At 36.2% G+C, this 13,530-nt stretch overlaps 1 protein-coding gene across 1 annotated transcript; it reads right to left on the bottom strand.

Moving 5' to 3' along the window:
- Nucleotides 1-2,029: 2,029 nt before the first annotated feature.
- Nucleotides 2,030-13,530, bottom strand: LOC128713627 (platelet-derived growth factor receptor alpha). The gene is made up of 20 exons (XM_053808488.1): nt 13,465-13,530; nt 13,380-13,404; nt 13,094-13,281; nt 12,696-13,009; nt 12,439-12,632; nt 12,306-12,331; nt 12,206-12,233; nt 11,045-11,213; nt 10,760-10,938; nt 10,675-10,703; nt 10,461-10,594; nt 10,298-10,361; nt 8,662-8,827; nt 8,335-8,489; nt 8,092-8,249; nt 7,529-7,596; nt 6,564-6,726; nt 6,326-6,431; nt 6,032-6,137; nt 2,030-2,307 (listed from the first exon to the last, which is right to left on the bottom strand). The coding sequence occupies exons 1-20, from the start codon at nt 13,528-13,530 to the stop codon at nt 2,030-2,032; spliced, it is 2,616 nt and encodes an 871-aa protein (XP_053664463.1).

Genomic DNA, 13,530 nt, shown 5'->3' with positions numbered 1-13,530 from the left:
GAATTCAATTTTTTATTTAACTTCCAAATTTAAAATTTAAAATTTTCCCAATAACTCGTTACATTTTAATATAACAAAAAAATAATGTCGGTGCAAATTTGCTCGAATTGTTGAAAAAAGCGTTCGCAATTTGTAATGTGCTACGTAACGTTAAAAAAGATGTCTATCGATAAATACTAAATTTAAACGATATTATAAAAATAATTCGACTTACGTGAAAATTTGAGTAAAGGCGAATTTCTCTGGCACGCATTATTCGCGTAACTGGAGAAAAGACTGTATACGGACGTAACAAGTAGTAATAATATTCACATTTAGTATACTTATTAATTGTAAGTCGATAAGCCAGTTCAACTCAGTCTATTTTATTACTTCCCTGTATGAAACCGTTTACACAACTACATTGCAGTGCGTGGTACATTGTAATCTGCATGTTTTGCTCTACACTACATCAATTTCATTTCTATTACATGTTTGGTCAGAAATGGTCTTTAACATTGTATAGTTTTATAGCTTTTAATTTTATTATACATTCGTGCATTCGTTGCGTAAGTGGTACAACATTTTTTCCATATCCATAAGCTCAATTTCGTTATCAACAACGACATGGTGAAGTATACGACGAATCTCTTCAGCAGTCAATACTTAAACTTTAGCATTTATCGCTTAAAAAGTGTTTTACGGAGTTTTGGTGGCACGGTTTTTTTTTATCAGAATTAATTAAAGTTATCGTAAGCATATTTTATAGCTTCTAACCATAAGGTAGCTGACAATATTCACAAAGAACACCATTAGAATTAAAACATGACTAAGTATTTAGTTTATGTGAGTTATTTCCCTACAGAAATTATTAACCTTAAAAGCTAAATTCGGTAACGCAGAATTGTTTTAACAGTTGTTAAGAACTGTTGTACGGATTTGGTTTTAATTTACAATCCAATACATAGGTTTGTGCTCGCCCAAATTGAAATGCTTAATATTTACACCAAACCATAACGAAATTAATTTTGGTTCGATCGTTCTCGTTCGTTGATTTTAAAGTTTTAAGTGGTTTTTCACTACCTATCCACCTAAAAAAATTTTACTAAGTAAGTATTGCCATACAATGCAAAATTCGCCAAGTATGTTCAACAAGAATTATCTATAAAGGTGTATTTATTTTATGTATGTATCACAGTCATAGTTTCGCTTTGCAAAATATGAAACATTTTTAATTGGCAACATTAAACAGGTAACAATTTAGTACTTTTCAACATTTGTAACTGCAGTAGCAAAAGTTCCTTTATGGAATGATAGCAAAATAGCTTCATCGTACATTCGACAATGTGTACGTTACATGTAAGCTCGGGATTTATCTGGATGTATAGAGTCAACCCCCTCGTACGAGTCAATCCTCTTTTAATAACTTAACTAGAAATTTGAAACTTTTTGAAGATACTACAAACATAGATAGCAAAATCTCGTGTTAAAAGCGACGAAGCCGACGAAGCTGGAAGAAGCTTGGCCTGTCATGGAATAAACAACAGCTGTTCAAATCAATGCCACTTGAGAGTTTACACCTGAATTTTAAATGAAATTGTGAAGTTGGCAATTAGTTTCGAGATAAAAAACAAATAACCCAAGAACTTCTATCGGAGCTTCTCGTGAATGAGCCATCTATCAAAGAACTTTCAGCATGGATCGGTATATATTTACTAAAGCCATATAAACTATGACGTAAATAGGAAGAAGAAGCGAAGACGAGGAAAAGAACATCCTGCATAAAGAATTTGACGAACAATGAATAAAACACTGGGATGAACAAAACTCGTTGTTGGAGGGTTGACTATACTGAATTCAATTCAAAGGTAAGCATTACATTTAAACCACATCTAGACATCTATTGTGCTTCAAACGGCCATTCTACGAAGAACGTGGTATGAGCAATTAACACATAGAACATGAAACTACGGAAATAACATTTAACATCTACACGCATACACACAGTGTACTTGCACAACATATCACCTCCGGTGGTGAGTTAAAGTTGTCATTTATTGTTCGCTATGGCCAATCGTATTTGTTCACTGGTCGGTGGAAACACATATGTCGGTTCGATTTCACTGAAATCAATGTATATTCGTCTGTGCGGTTGCAAATGCTTTGATATCTGTTTGAACGATGGCCGCTCATTAGGGTCCTCGCGCCAGCACTGTAGCATCAGCTCATACACCTCGGCAGTGCAGTTTTCCGGTCGTTCCAGTCGCTTGCCTCCCTGCAGATAGGCAAACAGCTCATGGTTGCTAATTGAAGGATACGGGTAACCACCTTACAAAAAAGGGGGAAAAAGATTTAGATCATTAAACGTTTTTGGAACCGTTTGCGAATTAGCGGTTATTCGTAGAATTCGGCACATCCTTGTAAATCGAAATCAGATTCTATTTTGAATGTTTTCGAATAAGCCTGAGGTTAATATTTGTGCCCAAGTAAATGCTGATTCAGCAGAACATTATAGATTAACACACTCCACTTTTGAAGTTGGATTCATATAATTGATTTGATTATGATATGATAGGATTATGTTTCTAGTGTAAAGATCAAAGAGATGATTAATTTCGTGCTGTAGTATTGAATGTGAATGCAAAATTTCATAAATTGATTTTTTAAAAAAAAACATAACCTGATGTGATTGTTCGTTAGTTTAATTCATTTCTATGCCTCGCCTGATAATATTCAATACATGACAATTAGCCGAAAAGTTGAACGACACTTAATTTGAGGGTGAATATAATTCGATTGGAGAATTATTTAATTACAGACAGTTTTTCCAATGTCCACTCAATACGATGCACATAATGTACCTTTACGTTTAAAAGCTGTCCCATGGTTGAATTCATATTATTGATTATTTTGCCTAAACCTTGGGAACAAGTAGCAGCATAATCAAAATCAACAAACTCATTTGCGAATGAAAAGAAAACTCGTGATTGACGGCTTCACAATAATGCTGCTGGAGTGTCCAACTGTTTTACCATCTTTAAAGTGGATTAAGTAAATTGATGGAGGCTTAGGCTGTCGAGTTTTTTGTTTGTTATCACAAAAAGAAAAAAAAGTACCATTCTTTATGTTATTCTTTTCTTCAAAGCTAGCCATTTTAAATGTTTGTCTTTGTACTCCCAATCCAAAGCCACAGTATGAATTTCTTTTACGGTTGAAACTGAAACAACTTAAATTGTTGCATTTTTGTATACTTTCGTGTAAAGATTCACAACTAAGAAACATTTTGTTTTAATTGGAATGATAAAAAAAATGTTTTGAATTTTAATACCTCTTCTCTGATAATACTGCAAAATTAGGATAGTAGTACACAGGATTATATAATATTTGTACCAACTTGTCTGCTGCCTCCTAATCGATTCTGTAAGATTTATCCTACCTTTTGCCATTACAGGAACGTATATGTGAAGCGTTGAATAAAACAATTTTCCAAGTAAATGCATCGCTACCTGCAAAAATTGTTTTATTTCGCTTGTAAAAAGCTTTCCGCGTTGAAGGAGATGGAGATTGTAGCCAGAGAATAAGTTTTAACAAGACAAAATGTGGTAATTAATTACGACAACTCCACGATAGATTCATTATGACCTAACCTTAGCAAAATGTCAGCTTGCGTTTTAAATGAACATTTGACGAAACCTACGTTTCTGTTGGATAAGACACAATGGTGTTTCGCGAAAAGAAACAAGATTAAATTTTGTTTATTACTTCCGGTAAGCCTATTATAAAATACCGGATGGAAAATTAGCAAAAGCATGTTTTTTCACTTCACAGGCTAAATTTGGCAAAATGAACTTTACTACGAATTAATAATTTATGGTTTGAATTCACAACATGGGTTTTTCGCCATGACTATCGGATCTATTAATCGGATAAGTAAAGTTTCCAATAATAATATTCTATAGAAATAGGGTTCAAACTGATACAGTAGAAAGCATTTGATCAAAAGAATAATTATTCAATAATGATCATGCTATTGATTCTACGTACACGATGAATGATTCTACGTACTTCATGGTAAGTTCTAGTACTATTCGGAAATTCATCGTTGTACGACTTGAACGAATGAAAATTGGCAAAACAATAGTTTTCATTCAATAGCTTGAATATTCTTTTAATTGTCTACGTTCCGAAACATTGAGTATTTATGTGATCAATTTGTAACTTTCAATAAGTCGGTTCTAGTGAGAATATAACGTATGCATAGAGACAAAGGACAATTTAAAAAAAACGATGAAAAATATGTATTAAATAAATTTGACTTTACTTGAATAGCAATTTGACCTGGACGTGGACGTAGAATTTTGAGGTTTTTCTGTACAAATGGCAAATGCCGCTCCGAGTTGGCCTCTAAGCTGTTGGATTTATTTCTCTGTTTGAGCTTTGCCCTCAAGAATCTATAGCTTCCGAGTTCCGTTGGTGGTTTTCGTTCTCTTTCTCTCGTTTCTTGGTATATCTGCCTGCTAGGTGGTCATGCCTCCCATTTCTGACTTACTAGATTTATTTTAACACGTAGCAGGATACTCAGCCCTTGCTACGGGGGATTGGTCCGGATGGGATTATGATCCAGTCCGTTCGTGTAAAGACCGGCGCTGTCACCATCATGCCACCGGGCCGCCCCATGGTTTTCAAACAAATATTCTAATTAACAATCGAAATCATTTTTTAACATTCGCTCCTATTGCGAAATTGCCTGCTGGTTAGGTGCGACTCTGGTGTTGTTAAACACTTTTACAAAACAAAGTTCAGGTACTTCTTCAGTATTTGACCGACGGCTTCAATTTCCAGGGCGAACGCAGGGATAATTTTGCCTTCGGTCTTCATCACTTTATCACGGTGACGTATGCTATCGCAGCGTTCAGAGCAGTGATAGTACTTGGAATGACTTTCTGGTCTTTCTCAAGACAGGTGGAATAAAAGATTGGCCTTATCGTTACGAATATGAAGAGAATTTAGTTTCTAAAACTTCACTAAACTGTAAACGGTTTGTAAACTATAAGGATAGTTACAAAACATTTTGAATCCTCTAGGTAGAAGGGAACTCGCATGAAATATGGGCGAAGTTTGTCCATTTATTTTAATGCATATGTTAGTTCCTGTAGTCTTCAAGGTTTGCGATTATGGTCTAAAATGCATGAAGCTCTGAAATTGCATTCCGTAATTTTAATTATTTCATTCGACAAAATCCATAAAATTTGGTTCTAAATTTCTTCCTTTTTATTATAATTTTACAATTTCGAGTGTACTCGACACTCAGTGACCTGATGTTTCAGGGAGAATATTTTATATATGCTTGAAATTATATCCCGAAATGGTTTTTATGTTTGTGGAATTGAGCTAAAGCATACCATTCTTACTGCATGTTGTATTAATAATTAATTAATCAATCGAACGCTTGTTTTTTTTTTTGCGTTTTAACACTTCATAGGTCTAATTGGCTTGATTTTGTTGTGTTCAAGCAAAAATGGAATCGAAACAGTTAGCTTGATGCTCACGATGCCAAATCGTTCCGTTTTGAAGGATTCAACATAACAGTTATGTACGGAAAAAATGAATGTTACTCTTTAGATATCTAGACTGCAGATGGTTAATTAAAAATAGTACCACATTGAGGACATCCCTAACCGTACTACAAAGATTTTTGCCATTTGAATTCAGATTTTGTACTCTTGCATGTGATGGGTTAGCAGAGATACGTATACTGACACAAAAAATGATTAAAAATAGTTTGTTAGAAAAATGTTGAACATTCGAATTAAAAAAAGGGACATGATTTTAATTCTTTCTGATTTCATACATCACGTTGGATTGTTTAAAAAAATGTTATAAGGTGTGCGTGGAATAATAGAAGTGAATAACTTGACCAGCGAAATCGTTTTTCTAGCATCTTAATAGACTTTTCATGTTCCACCCGATTGTACGAAACATTGAATTTATTCTACATGCTAATCAAATCCGCGGGCACACGGGTGCCACGATACCACCGCCAATACTATACCTAGTGTGCCGATTTCCCAGAGCACGATTCCAAAGGCCCAAACGTCACTCTTGTTCGAATACAGATTATCCCGCATCGCCTCGATAGACAGCCAACGCAACGGAACCTGATGGGAAAAGGCATGATAAAACCAGAGAAAACAAAAAAGCGATTACCACATTCGTCAACGAAGCGATAGGCAGCAGGGTGAGAGTGAAAATCGGTAGAAAATAAATTGTTTGCCACTATCAAGTACCGACAGATGGATGACACTTGGATTGTTTTCAACCGAGCAGATCAAAGTTCGGTACGTACTTTTTTGTTCCGGGTGTTGACGTAGATCCCAGTGCGCGATAGACCGAAATCCGATATCTTGAGCGTTTTTCGTTCGTCGATTAGAATGTTGCGTGCGGCTAAATCGCTGCAAAACGACAAAGGTCACGAGTTATAAATCCAAACCGAACGGTAGTTGCTCCTTAGAAACGGTTTGGTTTCCTAGGGTAATCCATTTTGTTTCTTTACCATACAAGAACAAACACTTAGTTCCACTTACCGGTGGGTGATTTGAAGTTCCTCCAAACGCTCCATGCCGAAGGCAATTTGTTTCGCAAAGTTATGCAACTCCTTGTGATCGAGTACATACTCTAGCGAACAGCTACCGAGCGTGGTGCTATTATCCTCGTCAGCCATTGTGCCACTGAGCATGGTGTAGGTAGCTGCAAACGGAACCGAACGTAAAACATATTGTGGTTAATTTGAGTATATTGTCACAACAGGTAACTTATTTGTTTGTAGCTCTGGAATTCGACATTGATTGATAACTCAATTGTTCACTCGTGTTAGTAGACATTTTTAAAATTTTTCTTTGACATTCGCAGGGACGCAAAGTTCACCTGCAAAGCAGTGAAAATGCACAATAATGTATTTCCTATGAAACAAGCAAAGCTAGAGGAGGCTAAAACTATATAGTTATAATTTGCTTACTATGCAAACTAGGTCACTGGAAACTGACTTACTAGATCACACATCATGCAATATGACGGTTGAAACGACGGTATATGACGCGGATTACTAGAGAATTTTCGAATACCCTTGTGTTTGAAGACTCTCTTTTGTCCCACCGGTTCTCCATTAACCAGATCATCACTGTCAATCAATAATCCTTCATCGCATTCCTGCTAGATTCGCTCGATTGTACAGATGTCCTTATGTTTCTTTCGTTCTCGTCCATCTCTACTTATACCTAATCGCGGCACTGTAGTAGGACGTAGAGATCATCTGCTGATGCAATTCGTGCTTTCAACTCCTCATTTCTGTTTATCCCTCTATCGTTTTCACCTATTGTCCATTTCCAATTGATTATTCCTTTTTTTAAGTTGTATTTTCTCGGGCTAAGTTAAACTTAAGTATTAGGTTAAGGTTTGTTACATAAGCCAATATTGTCAAGCCGCTTCGACAAACGAAAAAACAAACAAACAAATGAAATGAAATTATTCCCAACCATAGTTGCAATCTTACTTTCTGTCACGGATGGTCGGGTTGCGGTGTCCGTTTGTGTTATGTAGGATGCGTCCGAGGTAGAACTGCTGTAAAGAAACGTAGTTAAATGATGTGCTAAACTATAGTAAGGTATGCGCACTAGCACAATCTAGCCAATGTAAAACTCGCATTTTGACGAAACTTCTATTTATTTGTTAATTCGATCAAAAATCATCGTTACAAAGGGATAGCTGACAGCCTATTGACATGAAGAAAATATTATAACTTTTAATAAACATTTGATTTATTTTTACGTTTGATTCCATCAAAGTTCAAGTTCAAGTTCAAGTTCAAAGTCAATCTAAATTAAACATGATGAAAACATGTGGTTAGTAAAACATCGGTAAATTTTGCTGTGCACATACCTCTAATTGTTAATTCTCGTCGTAATATCGAATTATCATCAATTTGTAGAATCAATTGTAAGGAGCTATTCCATTTTTAATATATCTATAATGACAGCCTTAAGCCGTACTAGTGGCAAAGTTGCAATGTTGCTACTTAAACTTCCCAACCTTTAACAGTTCATATCCAGTACTTACGACGTATGCAATAGATCCAGATACTTCACCATCGGACCAAACATGTTGTTAACCGGAGTTGTGGTTTGTAGTGAGTTGCCATTTTCCAACTGTGAGCTTATTTCCATCTGATGAACCTTTGCCAAGTGTTTAGCACGGATCTTACGAAGATATTCCAACTGCAAAGCATGGTTTCAAAACAATACGACAAATGGAGATGTTATACATATTCGCGACTGTGGAAATTGTACCGGGATACTGTACCAGATCGCCACAGCCAACATACTCCATTATCATCGTAAGCGGCTCTTTGATAGTGCAGCAACCGAGTAGAGCAACGATATTGGGATGCTTTCCCACCTTTTTCATCATTGTGATTTCATCGAGAAACTCGTCGAACTCATCGCTCGATGAACATTCTGACCGTGAATTGAAGATCAATAATAGACGACTTTGATTATACTTGGAAACGCAATTTTTCGTTGTGAATAGGTACATTCGTAAGTACAATGGATTGAATAGGAAATCGAACGGCTATCTTGCCGACTTTAAAAGTAATGACTTGGTAAAAGTGCCCAAAAAAGTACTCACTTTTTAGCTGCTTGATTGCAACTATTTTCGGTCCGTTGAAGCCCGGTAACTTAATAGCGCTAGCCATGAACACGCGCCCGAACGCTCCTTTTCCAATCTCCCGTCCGATTCGGAGACAGGAATGCGGGACTTCCAAATAATCAGCATCACCTCGTGCCCGGGCGTTCTGTGAAAATAAGCATTTTGTAGAATGTATTGTATATAAAAGATAAACTATGATCTCACAATGCGTCCCTAACCTACAAATATTTCTTATTCGTCGTTCAATAACTTTGAAAAAAACAATGGTTTCAATATGTATTTATGTGTAACTCAAGTAAATTCTACTTAACGCTCATAATCAGTACATTTAACGTCATGCCAGTTCTATACATGTTGCCGGGTGATAGGCTTAAGCGGCTAGTTTCATTTTATTCAGTACAAAAAAAACTTCAAATGACGATTGTAACAAAAGCTAAAAAAAATCGTTTGCTTATTATAAAAAAAATTACAATCAAGGAATAATATTATTATTACTAAAATATTATTATGATAATAAAAGATCATTAGAACAAAACGTCTAGCGAGGAAGTGAGCGAAAGCCAACGCACGAGGAAATGCTAGTCAGGCGGTGTGTTGTGAACGGAAATACAAATTTGGTTTGGTGTTAGCGCTGTGAGTAATACTCAAAAAGAGAGACCTCAAGAAAAGCCTCACAAATGGGCTTCACTAAAGATGAGGTGGTTCATGCCACTGGCTTACGCAGTAAGAAAAAGAAGATTATAATTTCACATCTTACTCAATTGTGGATTGTGCTCAGCTCTGCTCACCAACATGAGGTAGTTGATCACTACACTACTCATGCGATTTTTAGTGTATGATTTAACTATTTTCATTGCAAAAGTGTGTTTTAGAATTCGAACTCTTTTAATATTATAAAGTTGGGTCATTCATTTCTTCCGTCAAAACCACCCTGGCACCTGGTTAAATGGCATCCGAATAATCGGCGCTCCACTGTTTTTCTCGCCCATTGTATTGTATTATGCTGTTTATATGTTACTGTTACTGTTATTATACTGTTGTATTGGTCAACAAACATTTCAGTAATTTATATATTTTTTCCTGATAGGTACATTCGATGAACCAGATGGATACACTTTTTCGTGCGACAGACTTCAGTCGTATCAGTTCAATGGAAAGAAAATGTCTGCGAGTCATTGTTTTGAGTTTGTTCGTGCAATGGAGGCGCCCAGTCACTGCGTGGTTCCACAGCAGACTTCCTTTCCTTTGACTTTTTTATTTGCACGATTGAAAAAAGTGCTAAGGAGGAATCATTGAGATTCGATTGAGGCCAAAGAAAAAGCATGTCAAAGCAACTCCCAAGGACATCCCAAAACAGGCCTACGAGGGCGCCTTTAAGGCTTGGAACAGCCGTCTCCATTAATGTATCAAAGCAAGAGGTACCTATTTTGAAGGTTATGAAAGTTTTGGCAATCTCTTTTTTTTTAATTAAATCTCATTACTTTTGGGATTGACCCATTTATTGACTTGCGTTGTACACTTCTTGGCTATTTCCAACAAGAGTTTTTAGAGATTGTGTTGAGATTCAAAAATCACTGTTGCAGACAGCATGATCAAAATGTAACAAACTGCTTACCAAAATGTCCATATCTGTGTACAATCGATTTTCCTCCATCGCTACTTGGGGATGATGATCACCACTGCAAAATGTTTGAGACAGAGTTTGCATTAAACAAATAAATAATTGACTAACCACAATCATACTATGATTGGTTTGTTCGAATATAGTAATTGTTTACCTGGATCGCACATAAACGCCTCTCCAATTATTGGCTTTCCATCGAAATTTGGTACGCCGTTTGTAATAAATAAATATACAGCTAGCGATTGCTACCGCAACGGATACTGCGAGTAAAACGAACAATATTGGCAGCTTGGGAAAATCAATGGAACATAATGGAACTATTTGAAAATTTTCCGCTACGATTTAAAGAGAAACTGTACAACACTTACCAATATAGACCTGGAAGGATGGCTCTGAACTGAGAAAACAGAGTATTAATTATATGATCAGAACATGAATGTGACACTAACTTACTCTTGTACGTGGGCATTGATCGTTCGCAATTATTGTTAGCGTCAACGAAGGTGGACATTAGCAGAAAACTGTTGCCATGGTTTGGAGAGAATTCATCCATAAAGAACGTGTAGGTATTGCTGGTCGTAGGATCCACGGTGACAGAGCAAAGCAGTGTCCCAGATTCTTCCACTTGAATTCTATAAATGTGATTGTAATTGATTTATTGTTAATGTAAGTTAACGATAGAACAACATAGAGCGACACGCTTAACGATAGCATATGCTCGACTTTGAAAATGCTTACCCTAGTGACAGTCCAACTATATCGGTTGTCGATGTCTGATGCCAGCTAATGACTTTTAATGGGCGCCATGTTACTACAATTTCTGACTCTTTGAAGCGTGCATCCAGCAAGAAATCGGGTAAATTATTTAAGCGATCACATTCGCAACCGGTATCATTGGTACATGTTGCTGGATGCAAAAAGGAGTGTAAAAGAAAAGCTTTTTTTTATTACGCAACTATTAATTAGTAATTAAAACCAACAAGCGACAAGGTAATGTGTGCAGAAATGTAAATAATTGCTGGATAGAAAATGTTGAATGCAACTGTTGAAATGTTGTACCATTATTTTGGAATGCATCGCATTTTGTAATTACATTTGAATAAACAGGTTCGTAAATATGGGATATATTATGAAGCCATCTGAAATTTGTACACGTTTGATAATACAGTCAATTCCCGAGGTACACTGACAATATATTCCAGAGAATTTCGCGTTACTCGAGTTTCCATTCAAACATCGTTATGTCGTATTAAGAGATCGAATACAGATTTCCAATTTACCAAGCTCATTTAATATTTATATGTCTACATTCATTTTGAAATTTACAATAAAATGTTATTAAAAGTGATTTAAAAAAAATCTGTGAAATTTATAATATCCGCGTATGTCGAGACCCGCGTAACAGTATATGCAAATATTCTAATTTATAAAAAGTTTGATTTAAATAATGTAATGTGTTCAATAAATGGTCCTTCCCATTAATTGACTTTTGAACTATTATTATAAGTGTAGTTTATAAGATATACGGAATGGCCCTTCTACCAATAATGAAAAAATGATCCTATTAAACTACCCAGGAGAAAATACTAAACATGCTTGGGATTAATCCAATGGACGAAAACTAAAATAAAAAATAAGAAAACTGAACTAAAATACTACATTGCGAAATTGAATGCACGGCTTTTGCCTACAACCATGACAAACATTTGTCTAAAAAAACATGTCGTACAAAGTACTAGGCGTCTCCACCAGAAAAAAGGTACGCAAGTAAAACGTCACTTGTATGTCAACTCAAAACTACAATTGTCTTGAAAACATATTTGATAGTACACGTAGTTAATATGTGATTTTGTTATACACAAAGTATTTTCGTTTATTTTTTTCCAAACACCTGCTTACCTTTAGAACCCACGGTTGTATTGTGCTGCTGAAACATCGAGAACATGAAGTGGCTTAATTATTACAGAAAATATATCAAATTATATCAAATGAAACCTACCCGCTGTTTGGAATCGGGGAGTGTAACTGGATGTTGTACATATGCACGCAAACAATCGAAAACGGAAAGATGTTTAACAAACAAATGTAAGAGTTACGCTTGTGACGAAATGTTATGTTTGCTAAAATATTACCACGCAGCACGTTCGCAGCCCGTTCGCATTCCCTTGTATCAATTACTTTCAGCTGGATTAAGAAGATAAACTTGCTACCGGCAAAATCATTGATATCGAAGACGTATGTACTGGAGTCTATAGGAAGGGTCAGTTCCTTCATGCTGGAATGTTGACCACCCCATGCAAGATCATTATTCGTTCCACGCCGAACACTGCAATTGTATGGGATGGTTAATGCAAAATAGCTGGAAAAGATTTGATACGATTGATCATACTCAATGTGAATCGCTTTAAGTGTAACATTCTCAGGCAAATCCGTTAATTCGAATGTATCTAGCATCCAGCTAACGATGAGCTGATTACTGCTTCTGTTAATAACAGCAGATGTGTTAACGAGCCCGGGCAAATGTTCTGCGTAGTGGCAGGAGCATAAATCCTCCACACAATCTGGCAATTCAATTAGATGCGTTGTTTTATAAGAAAAATCCATTGTCTGTACCGCTACCGAATAGGTGCAATATAGTTTGATCGGACAAATATGCTTACGATGCCCGTCATCGTCGGTCGGTATTGTAATTTCGGTAATTGTCTATAACAAAGAATAAATCATTAACCAAATTTACTCAAAGGTGTTCTAAACATGCGGTAAAAGTACTGCACTATTCATGCTTACCGCGCTCACTACGATTGGCGCACATTTAATGTGCTTATTGTTTTGAAACGGGCTTTCCTTCAGGGGACATTTAGCGGAATCGATATGCGTTACGGTAACGTCATATTCGGTAGTGTCTGCAAAGGTGGAGTTCCACCAAACATGCAGCTTTACCTGCTGATTGCTGCGAATCGGTGTGACCATTAGTCCTGGGAAGTTAGAGTAAGTCATTGTAACAATGCGTAACCAAGCAACAAAAAACGGATAATAATGTAACAAAATATCCTACTAAAATGAGTGTACCTACCGTAAAGTTCTGCTGAGGCACAAATCTGAAACCAGAGAATGTTTTTAGAACCCAACTAAAACTACACAGTGTTTAGTGATACTACCTTTCCTACATTCAGCACTGTGCAGGCCATGAGGAAAAGATTGAAGCTTTTGCTAAAAACCTCCAT

This window comes from Anopheles marshallii, chromosome 3 (genome assembly GCF_943734725.1).
Source record: "Anopheles marshallii chromosome 3, idAnoMarsDA_429_01, whole genome shotgun sequence".
Classification (NCBI taxonomy): Eukaryota; Metazoa; Arthropoda; class Insecta; order Diptera; family Culicidae; genus Anopheles; species Anopheles marshallii.
This window is presented reverse-complemented; position numbering and strand designations above follow the sequence as displayed.

What these genes read in the sequence shown, in the direction of transcription:
- LOC128713627 (XM_053808488.1), bottom strand. Translation starts at nt 13,530, where the DNA reads ATGGAGGTTTTTAGCAAAAGCTTCAATCTTTTCCTCATGGCCTGCACA. An exon ending in GAACTTCAAATCACCCACCG is followed by an intron (nt 6,432 to 6,563) that starts GTAAGTGGAACT and finishes GTCGTTTTGCAG; the next exon opens with CGATTTAGCCGCACGCAACA. An exon ending in TCAACACCCGGAACAAAAAA is followed by an intron (nt 6,138 to 6,325) that starts GTACGTACCGAA and finishes TTTTCCCATCAG; the next exon opens with GTTCCGTTGCGTTGGCTGTC.